The sequence below is a fragment of the Sciurus carolinensis genome, chromosome 10, assembly GCF_902686445.1.
Source record: "Sciurus carolinensis chromosome 10, mSciCar1.2, whole genome shotgun sequence".
Taxonomy (NCBI): Eukaryota; Metazoa; Chordata; class Mammalia; order Rodentia; family Sciuridae; genus Sciurus; species Sciurus carolinensis.
In genome coordinates, this window is record NC_062222.1 from 53157750 (window position 1) to 53172095 (window position 14346).

A 14346-nucleotide genomic window follows, 5' to 3' on the forward strand; every position below is an offset into this window, starting at 1 on the left:
ACTATAGTCCATCTGATAACAGACAGCTGCTAAGTGACTGAGTGTGGTAGCACATGCATACAGCATGGATATACTCGACAGAGATTCCAGGGTGGAATGGAGTGGAACACTGAAATTTCATCACTACTCAGAGTAGTACGATTTTTAAAACTTCTGAATTGTTCATTTTTAGAATTTTCTATGTAGTATTTTTGGACAGTGATTGACACCAGGTAACTGATATCTCTTTAACAGGATTAATTTTGGTTTTTATTTTCTTTTTCAGAGGAACAAACTGTAGGAGCAGAGTGTGTGGATCCTAAGCCAGGCCCTTGGCACACTTCAGGAAAAGATGCACCCGAGTGCAAAACTCAGTAGGCTCCCCTCTGTCACTTTTCTGGAGGCCTTGTGTTCCACATTTGGAAATGACGTTGTTACTATGTGTGTCTAACCATGGCAGTGATACCATAATCCAGCTTAACTTCAGTTTACCACTAGAATTGGAAGATAAAGGAACAAGACATTAATTTATTCCAGTAATTTAGATGATGACAGCAATACCTTCTTCTTGCATGTGGAAACAAAACATTTGACTGTTTTATTTATTTATATATATATTGAAAAGAATAAAATTATTGAAGGAAACTTCCTATCTCTTCATGTACACATAAAAAATGTATATATTTCTATTAATGTATAGTTATTCACTTATGACTTTGTAAGTTAACATGAAACATCATTTATTAACAATTATAAACTTGTTTATCTAATACCTTGAACATTCAATAAATGTTTAGTAGTTCTGAATCACAACTCCATGTAATAATAAAGGGTTCTTAGTGAGATTCTCTCTTCATGTTGTTTTTCAGGATTTTGCTATGAAATTATACACATATTTTCTGTATTTGAATTCTTAAAGAATAGCAGAGGATACATCCTCTTAACTTGTAGTCCTAATCTTCCTTCTGCTTTAATAACTACAAAATGCCTGACTTTTCTGTTAACCAACTCATCTCATTCCCTGTGCAATCATTCTAAATTGGTTGGTATAGTATTAAACTTTGTTCTTCACTGCACCTCACTACCAACTGGAAGAACCTCATAGATCATTTATTCTACCTCTTCAGTTTAGGCATGAGGAAACAGTTCTCAGGTTGTGTGAACCTGAGGTTCCCACAGATATATTAGGCACAGATACATTGCTTGAGTTTCATGCAGACTGTAAAACTTACGAAATTTTATGTAAACTTTTGTATGTGGATTTATTTTTCTAGGGCCCATCCTTTGTAGAGAGTATTTAATATTACTATTATGATTTTGAAAAACCACTTAAGATAGTAACTTCTGTAATGTTATAGGACAGAGTTAAAGTGATTTCTTACAATGTATTATCGTAAGAATTCACTAGGGTTAAGGGAAAATTATTCCTTTTTATAACTTCGTCTCTTCAGACCTGACCCATATAGACAGAGCTGCATATTTGATTCTTCTCCTACCCTGTGGCCCCTGCCCAGTATTGGAGATTGAATCCAGGGCCTCACACATACTAGGAAAGCATTCTACCACTGAGCTTTATCCCCAGACCTTTTTATTTTTTTGAGACAGGGTCTCACTAAGTTGGCCTTGAACTCAGCCTTCCAAGTGGCCAGGATTATAGATGTACACCTCTGTGCCCACCTTAAGTCTTTTTGATGTTTGTTCCTTCACTGAACAGAAGTAACCTTAAGTAGTGAGTAAATTGAATTTTATTATTCACTTGAATAATAAAACGACTTTAAGGCCATTAAAAATATAATCAGCTATCCAGTCTAGGAGAGTGTTGCTTAACTCCTGAATTTTGGGGGTTTGGGACCATACTTGCCTCAAATAAGCTCTTTTGTTTCTTTTGGAGAAGATGCATGTCAATATATTGGTCCTTTTGATGGTGTTCCACAGTCCCTTAGGCTTTCTTCATTTTTTTTTTTCTTTTTGCTTTTCTGATTCAATAATTTCAAAATGTATATCTTCAAGCTTGCTGTTTCTTCTACTTGAACCCCCCGCTGCAGTGAATTTTTTAATTTATTTATTCTTTAGTTTCAGAGTTTCTTTTTACGGTTTCTCTTTGTTGATAATCTCATTTTTTTCATGCGTCATTTTCCCGATTTAATTGTGCATGTTCTCTTATAGATCACTGAACCTCTTTAAAGTGATTATTTGAATTCTTTGTTAGGTAATTTATAAATGCCATTTCTTTGGGAATTTATGTTTGTCCTTTGGACCATGTTTCTGTTTCTTCATATACCTTGTTATATTTTTCCCTCTGAGATTTATGCATTAAAAACAAACCAGATGCTTTGGCACATGCCTATAGTCATAGGTACGTGGGAGGCTAAGGCAGGAGGATCACTTGAGTCCAGGAATTGAGACAAGCCTGGACAACATTATTAAGACCCTATCACAAACTAAATAAAAAGAAACTTTTAAATTTAAAAAGAAAAGAAAAACCAACCACCCCTCCCAGTCTTTGTGAGCTGATTTTGACAGGAAATCTTAACCAATCAGTGTAATTAGAAGTTCTGGGGGCCCTGGCGTTGCAACCTCTGTGGGTTTGTACATATAATTTCTCATTTACAGAGCTTGCAATTTTATTTTTCAGGAGTTTATAACTCTGGTTCCCCCTGGTGTGTCTGTGCAGTACTGCAGGTTGTATTTTGCTGTAGTAGCAAGCTGCCCTACTCTGTTGTTCTCAGGGGCTTCCAGATATCCAAACTATGACATTCCCCATCAGCCCTCCAAATTTTACAAGACAGATAGGAATCCCTCAACAAGCAGCTTTCTGGAGATCTACATAGACACATACTCCACTCTTCTCCCTCCCTCCCCAAAATGAAGCTTCAAGTTGGGCAATTTCTCCCAGTTTTGATTGTGCTGAGCTGCGCTGACCTCTGCAGCACTGCAGGTCCTCTGGTACCACGGAGAGCCACCCCTTCTTCCTTGCCTTCATTCAGCCACCAGATTTCGAATGTTTGCCAGTTTTGTCTGTACTCCAAGTCAGAAGAAACAGAAACCAGCCCTGAGTAACCATTCTCCCTACCCAGGGTGAAGTTGCAGATAGGTGCTGAACTATGCTGACTTGGGGAGGAGCAATCACAGGTAAAGTGGAACCACTCTTCTTACCCATTTCAGTGCAGGCCTTCTCTGTTCTGCACTCAACCTGGAGTGCTACAACTTCTTAACTGGTTTCCCAAGTTCTCATAAGGTCTGTATATTGTTAACTCTGGGGAACAAGGGCTGGGGCTTCCTATTCCACCATCTTGCTGTCTCCCTCAAAATATTGCTTAATTCTTGCAATCCAAGTTTCAACATCCTCATGAATGATTGTGAATCAGCAATGATGAAAACCAGAAATGGAAAACTTCAGGAGCGTTAGAAAAGCAGTCATGTAATCAGACAACATTAAAATGGTCTGAAAAGCAAAGTCAGACAAGAAGAAAAAATATACTATTATTCAAAAGAAACATTGTATTAGAGTTCTCCAGAGAGAAAGAACCAAGGAGAGAGAACAGAAGAGATTTACTAGGGAGACTGGCTCACTCCATTATGGAGGCTGAGAAGTCCAATGATAAGCCATCTACAAGCTGGTAGGGTGTCTAAGTCAGGTTTAAAAGCCTCAGCAGGAAAATCAGTGGTGTAGCCCTCAGTCAGAGGCCAACAGCCAGAGAACCAGGGTCCTGAAGATGCAAGTTCTGAAGTCCAGAGGCTGGAGAATCTGGAGTTCTGATGTCCAAGGGCAGGAGAAGATGTCATGCCTCAGGAGAGAGAGAACTCACCTTTTCTCCCCTTTTTGTTGTCTTCTCCACCTCTTGGATGGCACCTGCCCACATGGTGAATTTTCCTTACTTAGTTCACTGATTCCAAGGCCATTCTCTTCCAGGAACACCTCCACATATATACCCAGAAATAACACTTTACCAGATATCTGGGTCTCTTAGTTCAGTCAAGTTGACACCTAAAATTAGCCCATCACAAGTCCATCCCTTGTCCATTTGTCACCATATGCATCTCCTTAAGACTGACTCAAATGATTAGGTCATAATTCTGCTTAATATTAGATGTAATTATCCCAATCAAAATATACTAATCCCTTACCCAGAAGAGGAGGTAAAGTCCTTGAAGGATGCTTACTTTTCTCCAGATAGGCCATAATTTAAATTCTATGTTGTAAAATTAACAAATACTGATGTAAACTCAGTACATCTTATGTTGCATGATAAGGAATAAGAGGGAAAGAAAGATTTGCTTAATAGATGCAAATTGGTGCAGCCCCTCTGGAAAGCAGTGTGGAGAATCCTCAAAAAACTTGAAATGGACCCACTTTTTGACCCAGTTATCCCACTCCTTGGTTTATACCAAAGGACTTAAAATTAACATACTACAGTAACAAAGCCACATCAATGTTTATAGCAGCTCAATTCACAATAGCTAGATTGTGGAACCAACCTAGATGCCCTTCAACAGATGAATAAAGAAACGTGGTATATATACACAAAGGAATATTATTCAGCCATAAAGAAGAATAATATTATGGCATTTGCAGATAAATGAATAGTATTGGAGAATATCATGCTAAATGAAATAAGCCAATCCCAAAAAACCAAAGGCCGAATGTTTTCCCTGATAAGTGGATGATGTTATATAATGGGGGTGGGAGGGTGGAGGTGAGAGAAGAATGGAGGGACTTTAGATTACGTAGAGGGAAATGAGAGGGAGAGGGGGTATGAAAAATGGTGGAATGAGACAGACATCATTACCCTTATGTACATGTGTGATTACACAAATGGTATGAATCTACATCATGCACAATCATAGAAATGAAATGATGTACCCCATTTGTGAACAATGAATCAAAATGAAGTCTATAAAAAATAAATAGATGCATATATACATGTAAGCATACTCTTTACAAAATAGGAAACAACAGTTATAGCTCATTTCTATAACTGGTCACATGGTGGTAGCTAATATTTATAATTACCCTCTACTACCCATTTTTTATACACTTTACCTTCAGCCAGCCCCTCAATTAGTCATGGATCTTTGCCTGAGAGGGTGACCCAAACCATTCTTGAGTTCTGGGCCTTTCATACCTGGATTGGGTTGTTGTAGTTTACCATCTTAATCACAGGTGTGGTAACACTACAACACACCCTAAAAGATCTACACTTGAGGAATAGTCCTTCTTACCTTCATTGTAGTGGAGCAGTTAGATTTCCCCATGGACGTCTGAATCAGTAATCCCAACCAACATCACAATTCCATTCTTAGCCAGGTTGAGTTAAAGACATGAGGATCCCAAAATGACTGTGTTACAGTCTTAACTTCCAACTCAATGGAATTTTTAAAAATATTTTTTAATGTTGATGGACTTTATTTTATTCATCTATTTATATGCAGTGCTGAAAACCGAACCCAGTGCCCACACATGCTAGGCAAGTGCTCTACCACAGAACCACAACCCCAGCCCTCAATGGAATTTTATGTCAACTGGAAGCATTCCTCAGCATGAGCCCTCTAGGCCAGCAGAGCACCAGTCCTGGCAATAGGAAGCAAAAACTTTCTAGGTTATGGTGGTACTACCCATTTCCACTTCTTGATTCTTGAATTCGTGAATCCTGAATATTAGAGAAAACTATACAATGTATTGGATGCTGATTTAGAGCATACACAACTTTCAGAAGAACTTTTGCCTCAGCCCTTCAAGTATTGTCACTAGTTGGTGCTAAAACAGCATCTTTGAAAGACTTTTATATCATGCCAAGTGTTTAACATGGTAGGAAATATGTTTAAGACCAGTTTAAGTACATGAGTAGAGCCCATTGCCAGACATTGCAAAGTAAATTTCTTTGTCAGAGACCATGCTGTGTGGAATGCCATGCCGGTGGATACGGCATGTTTTAAGTCCCTGGGTGGTAGTTTTGCAGAAGCATTGCATGCAGGGAGTATCCGGAGTAAATGTGTATTCCAATAGAGGACAAAATGCTGCCCATTCCATGATGGAAGTGGTCCGCTGTAATCAATTACAACCAGATAGCTAGCAGATCAGCCAGGAAATAGTCTCATAGTGGGAGGCTCAGTGTTGATCTCTGCTGCTGGCATTCTGGGCACTTGGCAGTGGCTGTACCTTTGGTAAATGGAATCCACCATACTGAGCTCATGCATAACTTCTATCCCTTCCAAAGTAGCCTCTTTGGTCTAGGCCTATTAGGGGATGATAAGGGTGATTGGAGAAAGAGGCTGATTAGAATCTGTGTGTTTACTGAAGTCCTTTTCTGCCAAGTTCACCTTTGATAAACATTCACCAAGGGACACAAATCCATGTTCCCAGATTTATTGTGGGGTGAGTGAGGAACCAAGCACTCTTCCTATACTCTACTCTCAATACAACATAGAACACTTTTGTCACCTTTGGTCACTAAGTATATAAGAATGGGGTTTTCATTCCACCAACAACCAAGGAAGCAATTCAGGAGTGGACACCTACTGGTATCCTCCAATCAATTCTGACACTACCTACCTGGAGATAGTATCAGGTCCTGGAGGTTGAGATCTCAGTCCACAGGTCTTCCCCCAACTCCAAACCCAATTGCAAACAGAAGTGGGACTTGTGCTTCTGATCAACTGGTGTAAATTCAGGTTCCATGACCCCCTCCTTGGATTCAATTAACTTACTAAAGCAGCTCACAGAACTCAGGGAACATTTACATATAGTTTATCCTAAGGGTATGGATCAATAGCCATCTGTGAAAGATGCATAGGGCAAGGTATGTGGGAAAGGATCCAGAGCTTCCCATGCCCTTCTCTGGGTATACTACCCTCCAGGAACCTCCACATGTTCAGTTATCTAGAAGCACTCCAAACTCAGTCCTTTGGGTCTTTTATGGAGGTGTCATTATATAGGCAGGACTGGACACATCATTGGCCACTGGTGATTAACTCAATCTTCATCCCTTCTCCCCTCCCTGGAGAGGGAGGTGGAGTGGGGCTGAAGTTCCAACCTTGTCTTAGACCATTGGTTCCCTTTGCAACCAACCCCTATACTTAGGCTAACCAGGAGCCCCACCAAGAATCACATCATTTGAACATAAAAAAGAGTCTCCTATCACTGAGGACATACAAAGAATTTAAGAGTTCCAAATCAGAAGCTGGTGTCAAGTACCACTTATTAGAATAAAAGATGCTTCCAGCACCCCTATCTCTCAGGAAATTTTAAAGGTCTTAAGAGCTCTGTAACACTGAATGTGGACAGAGACCCTCTTGTATGTCTTCACTATTTCACATCTATCCACACGCCTCTTGCCAAGATTTCTTTGTCATTGACTTTCCAATCATGGTCTGTTCATGTCCCTGACCATCCATCCAAATCATTGACTACAGCCCATAAATCAGTATAAAATGTATCTAGCCATTCCTCTTTCCAAGCAAAGGGCACAACCTAGTGCACTGCCCTAAGTCTGCCCACTGAAAAAAATCCCCTTTACCACTGTCCCTCTGTGGTGTTCCATAAAGGCACTGTAGTGCTTCAGTGCTCCAGTTTCTGTGTTGCCTGCCTTCACGTCATGCAAAACAGCCATAGTCTTCTCCTCGCCTAACTGCACAACCCATGAAGCCAGAGGTGCAGGCTGGGAGAGAGAAGGCAGTGTCGTAGGATTAGAAACCATAGGCCCTTAGGCTACTTCTACATGTAACGTATGCCTCAGGACCTGCTCAGGCCCGATCACATATATACCACTAACATTTGATGATGGAGAGTAACTGTGCACGCCCAGCTTAGAGCTTGGTCACCCAGTCATGATCAGCAGTTCGGGTCACATAGTAACTTGGTGATCCAAGTTTACTATGTCCACCAAGTTACTATGTGACCCAAGGTTAGTAATATGTTACCCAAGTAAGTCCCTGCAACAAGTGAAGAGCTGTCTCTCTGCAAGTGATGGCAGGGCCTTGCTCCAAAGGCATGCGCTGCGATTCACTTTATGAGCCTGGAAAAGGTTCCAAAAAGTTCCCTATCTTCCAGTGACACTTCAAGCATTATTGGATCTGCTGGATCAAATTACCCAGTAGCACAGCAGCTTGGACCTACTGCAGAGTCTTCTCTTGTTCTGGACCTCATTCAAAACTAGCAGCTTTTCAGGTGGCTCAATAAACAGGCTGGACTAACACAACCAAATAAGGAATACATTGTTGCCAAAATCGGAAGAGGCCTAAGGGGTATTTAGCCTGTTTTGTGATTTTAGGAGGGGCCAGATGTAATAAATTCATTTAGAAGGGTTATCTTGACAGGTCCCACATTGCTGGGTCCCTAGAAAATGTCACTGAAGTAGAAGTCCGTGAGTTTTAGTTGGATATATTTCCCACCCTCTGACACACAAATATTTTACCAACAAGTTTGGAGTTTGCTACTTCTTGCTCACTAGTTCTGGTCAGCATAATATCATCAATATAACGGACCAGTGTGATATCTTGTGGAAGAGAAAGGAGATCAAGAGTCCTAAAAACTAAATTGTGACCTAGTGCTGGAGAAATGATATATGCTTGAGATAGGACAGAAGGTGTATTGCTGGCAAAACACCAGCTGAAAGCAACTGCTTTCCGTGAGTCTTACACATAGATTTCCAATTCATTATCTGCATCCATGGTACCAGGAGATGTGCTGATCTACTCAAGGAAGAAAGGCACATCTGGTAGAGCAGATGCAACTAGAATCACCACTTGGTTAGGTTTACAATAATCCATGATCAATCTCCAGAACCCATCTGTCTTCTACACAGGTCAAATAGGTGTTTTAAATGAAAATATTGGAACCACCAGCCCTGCATCTTTTGAGTCCTAGATGGTGACACAAATCTCTGAAATCCCCCCAGTAACCTGATATTGCTTTTGATTTGCCATTTTCCTAGAGGTAGGTCTAGTTACTTTCATTGACTTTTCCCACTATAATAACCTTATTCCACAGGTTGGAGAACTAATATAGGGATTCTGCCAGCTGCTAAGTATGATCTAATTATGCATTCTGGAACTGGGGGGAAAACACAGGATGGGACCAAGGACCCAGTGGACCCATTGTGAGTCAAACCTGAAGTAAAACTCCAATGATCATCTGGTTTCCTAAGCCCCTACTCTGACTGGAGGGCCACAGTGCCAAATGTTCTCTTTGATATGCCTATGCTAACTCACAGTAGATAGCGGGGAGGGAGCAGTGAGGGTCACCAAATTGGACAGGGGAAATGGGGGAAGCAAGGGGAATGGAAATGCAAAGGACAGTAGAATAAATAGGACATTACTTTCCTATGTTTGGGTCTCCTGGAGTTAGAATCAGTTCAGAGCCAGTGCCAGGGGTCCCTGAAGGGTCTGATTATTTCCTTTTGTCCAATGTTCAGTTACCCCGGTAAAAGGTCATAAGTCCCTTTGAGATGGCTAGGGAAAGAGTAATAAAATTTCTAGTAATATTCTGGAGTCCTTCCTCAAAGAGACATATCCTCCCCTTCGTTCAAAGTGTATAAAGTAACCCAAATCTGGGAAGTGATTGAAGGACTGTGACTCTGTTTTTATGATTTGAGTTAGGTTTTTGTCCATTACACCCTGATGTTTTCTACTTAAACAGTTCATGTTGCAATTTTGGAACCCTCCTATTAATTTCAATTCTAGAAACCCCATGATTAACTAGCCAGTCCCATAGGTCTATAGAAGTTGGACTATTCTTATTGTTACTTTGACTCTGGTGTCCATTATGGTAACAAAGTCCACCTTTCCTTTCATAATTGAGTGCTGCTGCTTGGCCCTGGCATCCCAGAATCCAATTATTACCATTTCATTGAAGTTTTCCAATTGAGTGACCTCAGTCCTGACTGTAATATCTAGCCTACTGAGAAGAGCAATCATACAGTTCTTTAAAGATGTTGGGCTCCCCTGAAAATCTTTCTCCAAGTATTGGTGAAAGGTTATCTTCTGGACCTTTCTGGTGTGGGTGAGTAGGATTTAAGCAATGAATTTAGTATCTAACATTCCAATCTCCCTAAATATTTGAATCCTTTCCTCAAATGGAGGGAGATTGGGCAGTGCCAACTTGCTCTCATGGATCATCTTTTGATCTAGATTCCAGGTAACCAGCTAAAAATCTTGTTAGATAGAGCCCTTTCTAACTCCCTGACCTGCAACATCAAATACAGATTACTGAGTGGCCCCATATCAAGAACTTTGGCCTGATCCAACTTTATATTCCTTGCACAATTATTGTACACTCTTAATATCCATTCCCACAATACTCCCAAGTTATCTTCTGATATAAATTAGGACACTCAAGGAGTTCTTCCTCACAGATCACACTTTGTATTTCACCATTATGTTCCTGCTGGAACTCGAGTCTAGAAGCAAAGAGGGGTAGGGGAGTGAGAGTGGGTCCTGAGAAGAATCAGCAATTTTTTGCTTGACAACTGCATTAAGAGAGTCCATTGCTACTTCTGCAGCAATGCAGATGAATCCCCTGAAACAGGGGGAAAAATAATACCATCATGGGGGGGGAGGCTACTAACATTGGGGTATGGAGGCGTGTTAGTTGGCTTTCTGTCACCATGATCAAAATTCCTGATAAGAACAAATTAGAGGGAGGAAAGTCTATTTTGTCTCACAGTTTCAGACTTTCAGTTCGTGATTGGCAACTCCATTGCTCTGGACCCAAGGTGAGGCAGATCATGGCAGAAAGTCATGGTGGAGGAGCGCTGTTCTATCTATGGTGGCCAGGAAGATGAGAGAGAGGAAAAGAAGCTACCAGAAAGATAAACCCTTCCAGAACAAGCCCCCAGTAACCCACCTCCTCCAGTCAACACCCACCTGCCTATAGTTACCACCCAGTAATCCATTCAAGCTAGGATGGACAGATTAGGGTACAGCTCTCATAATCTAATCATTTTACCTGTGAATATTCCTGCACACAGGAGCTTTTGGGGGACACCTCATACCAAACTATAATAGGAGTCTACTTCCAGTGGTACAAAAAGACTCATCACAATTTAGGAGCTCAACATTCCAGGTCTCATCAGGACCATCCCACATGTCCCACCCAATTTACAGTATCCCATTTTTCCCCAATCTCTTCAGTTTACCATTAGACGCCCTGCAAGCTGAGGGTTCAACTTTGATTATAATTCAGTCAATCACATGATGAGTGCTTGTGTATGGTTTTCAGCAATTTCAGCCTTGCTACAGGAGAGATTTTTCCTTCAGGGTACACCTGGAAGCTGTGGTTATATATGTGTAGCTTGACCTGGAAATGTGAATCCAGAAGACAGAGAAGGGGGGTGGCAGCATTCATCTTTTCTCTGCCTCTTTGTTCCATCCAGGCCCTCAGCCAATTGGATGGCATCTGCCCACATTGTATGAAGTGAACCATATTCCCTACTCATTCCAATGACAATCACTTCACGAAACAGCCTCTGATATCCAGAAATAAAACTTTACCAGTTATCTGTGTCTTCCCTAATCTAATCAAGCTGCAATCTAAAATTAACCAGCACATACATTTTCTTGAAAGCTGGCAGATTTATATTCAGGAAACTTATTGAAAGTCTGCCATTCACTTGGCAAATATTTAATGAGCATTCTACCCATGTCTGTTAGTCTTAGGCACAGAAAAGTCTTGCTAATATGGAGCATGAGTTGTAGATACAGAAACAAACAGTTAAATACTTTTTCTATGAGCTAAGAGTAACATAAGGATGTAAAGGATATAGTTTTGACCATTGAAGACATTTAGACTATTAGTAATACAAACAGTAAGGGAGTATTTGCAATACTGTAACCAACAGCAATGGGTTCCCATTTGGTGAGTACAAAGTCAAAAAGCACAACCAGGAGATATGAGTAGAGATTATTACCTGCAGCATGTAAAGAAAGCACTGGGGTAATTTCCAAAGCAATGCTCTCCCTGAATAATGGAATCATGAAGATTTTATTTGCAGAGTTTCTACATATTCTTGTAGGGGTGAGCACATTTTTTTCAATATGCTCAGTTTAAAGTTATAGATCACATGTTTAAAAAGCAAAGATGGTGGGCATGAAATTCTGGGCTTGCTCTGTTGAGTATTATAATAAGTTTAAGTTACCTAAAAGAATGAGTCAGAGCAACTCAGTGACCTTGGCTGGTTCTACATGTTTTTCCAAGTTTTAGATGAAAAGAAAGAACAACATTGAAGTTGCATTACACTCTTTAAGAGGCAACAGCTTCCCCCAACCTCCATACGTGTGGGACTTCACCCCTACAACACCTGCTTTGCTTACCGGCTAACAATATCACATGAGTTAGCTATGCAGTACATTATTTTTTAAGATAACCAGACAAAGGGAGAATGATGAAAAAGTGTTGGAGTTAGCCTTGGTTAGAGAGCTCTCTTATTCTCATCAAGTCTGTTTCAAAAGTCAGAGGAAAGATATTGCTCTAAAAGCAAGGAGCACAGTTGGATATGATCCAGCGATAGAAGCTGCAGTGGAACAAGAAGGACAATCTTAGCAAAAATTTTATGTGAACACAAACCAAAACTAAGTCAGATGCTTCTCATTAAGAAGGACAAATTGTACTACCCATTAAAATCACATTTCTCAGGACTGGAGTTGTAGCTCAGTTGTAGAGCACTTGCCTAGCACATGTGAAGCACTGGGTTGGATTCTCAGCACTGTATATAAACCCATAAAGATCCATAGACAACTAAAAAAAGGGTTAGCATTTTTAAAAATTACATTTCTCTGACAGTATCCTCCATAAAATATAATCACTAACATTTAGGAAGTGTATCTGCGGCAGACACTGTGCTAATGAGTTTGAAATAGGAATTGGGAATATATAGAGAAAAAAAGTATGCTGAGCCTCAAAAGAGACACACCCATTGTCTGTTGGGATGTGGGAAATGCCCAGAACCATATGCAAAGCTAGCAATTTGTGAGCAACTCAGTCAGCATCTCAGGCCTTACCCTCAGAGAGCAGTGTGAGGCAAGGACGATGAATGACTACAAGGAAAACTGACAAGGAACTGCATGATTCCAACATGACCCCACCTCAAGTGCAGCCCCCTAGTCACTATCCCTCTCTAAATACCAGGAGTCCGGATCAGAGCCTTACTTCTCACTCTTGAGAATGGCCTCTTTCCCTTGCTTAATCCTTGCTTTCCTAAATGAATCTCTGTGCCTCTGACATACCCTTAAATTCTTTTTTATGGTGTTGTCAAGAGTCCCATTCATCCCAAGGTGAGGTGCCCCTCTTCGGGTCCTCTTCCAGTGACAGGTTCACATGCTAAGTCCTCCATCCGCACCATGATCCCTAGGTGGGTGCTATCCTATCTTCATTCTATAGATGCAAAAACAGAGGCATAGAAATTCAAGTGACTTATCCAGTTAGGGAATGAAAGATATGGGACTCACCCTAGTCTTTCTGGTTGACAGTTTTTGTTCTTAACATGGTGAATATTTTCACTTAGCTCTGAGTATCAAAAAAAAAAAAAAGAAAAGAAAAAGAAAAAGAAAAGTAGTGGTCAGAAGAAATTTATTTACCTTTAGTGTGGGGCTGTTGCCCTGAGGCCCTGTTTATGGAACCACATTCCTTCCCTTCTGCTGCTCTTTCCCTAACATGTGCTGCTGACCTCTTAACCCAACTCACAAAGTGACCGCTATGACCCAAGGCATCATATCCACATTCCAGGCAAAAAGAAAGGGAAGAGCAAAAGCCAAACCCTTTTCTTTCAAGAAAGAAGCCCTCCTCAGACAATTCAGCCCACATTTCAGCCAGATCTGTCCAAGGAGGCCAGCAAAGGAGGTTAGGGGTTTGGGAGGTTTGTTCTCTATCAAAAGCAGGGAGAAAGTGAGTTGAACGGGTGTTGAGTAAACTTACTGTGTAATACATGTACAAATCCTACACAACCGCTGTGCTCAGTTACAAGCAGATAAAGTACGAGTTCCTGGTTTACACTAGAGGGCTCACCAGAGCTCGCTCTTTCTTTTTGACTTTCCATCTCTGTATTCTTTCCAGGCATGATTTTTTGCTTTTACCCAACATGATGTTCTTCTCCACACCTCCACAGCTCCTTCAACTTCGGCCTGTTCCACCACCCACCCTGTGCAGTCAAGCTGCCTGCATTCTGCCACTTCCTGTGTATTCGTGTTAGCATGGACTATGGACTAACAGCCAAACTGCACCTTGAACACAAGGGAATTTTTCTTTTTCTTCCTTAAAATTATCTAGGTTAGTAAGGGCTAGGAAAGTTTCAGAATCCTCAAAGACCTGGATTCCTTCTATTTTATTGTTCTGCTGCCTTCCACATGATGTTTCCTGTTCATTCAATCTTGACT

General features: G+C 40.8%; 1 protein-coding gene across 1 annotated transcript in view; it reads left to right on the forward strand.

The window, feature by feature from the left end:
- Cenpe (centromere protein E) overlaps positions 1-780 on the forward strand; it is a 68382-nt gene extending 67602 nt beyond the window's left edge. Inside the window, 1 exon segment of the mRNA XM_047566612.1 lies at positions 266-780. Coding sequence (XP_047422568.1) covers positions 266-357 — 92 coding nt within the window. The 3' untranslated portion in view covers positions 358-780.
- Positions 781-14346: the final 13566 nt, after the last annotated feature.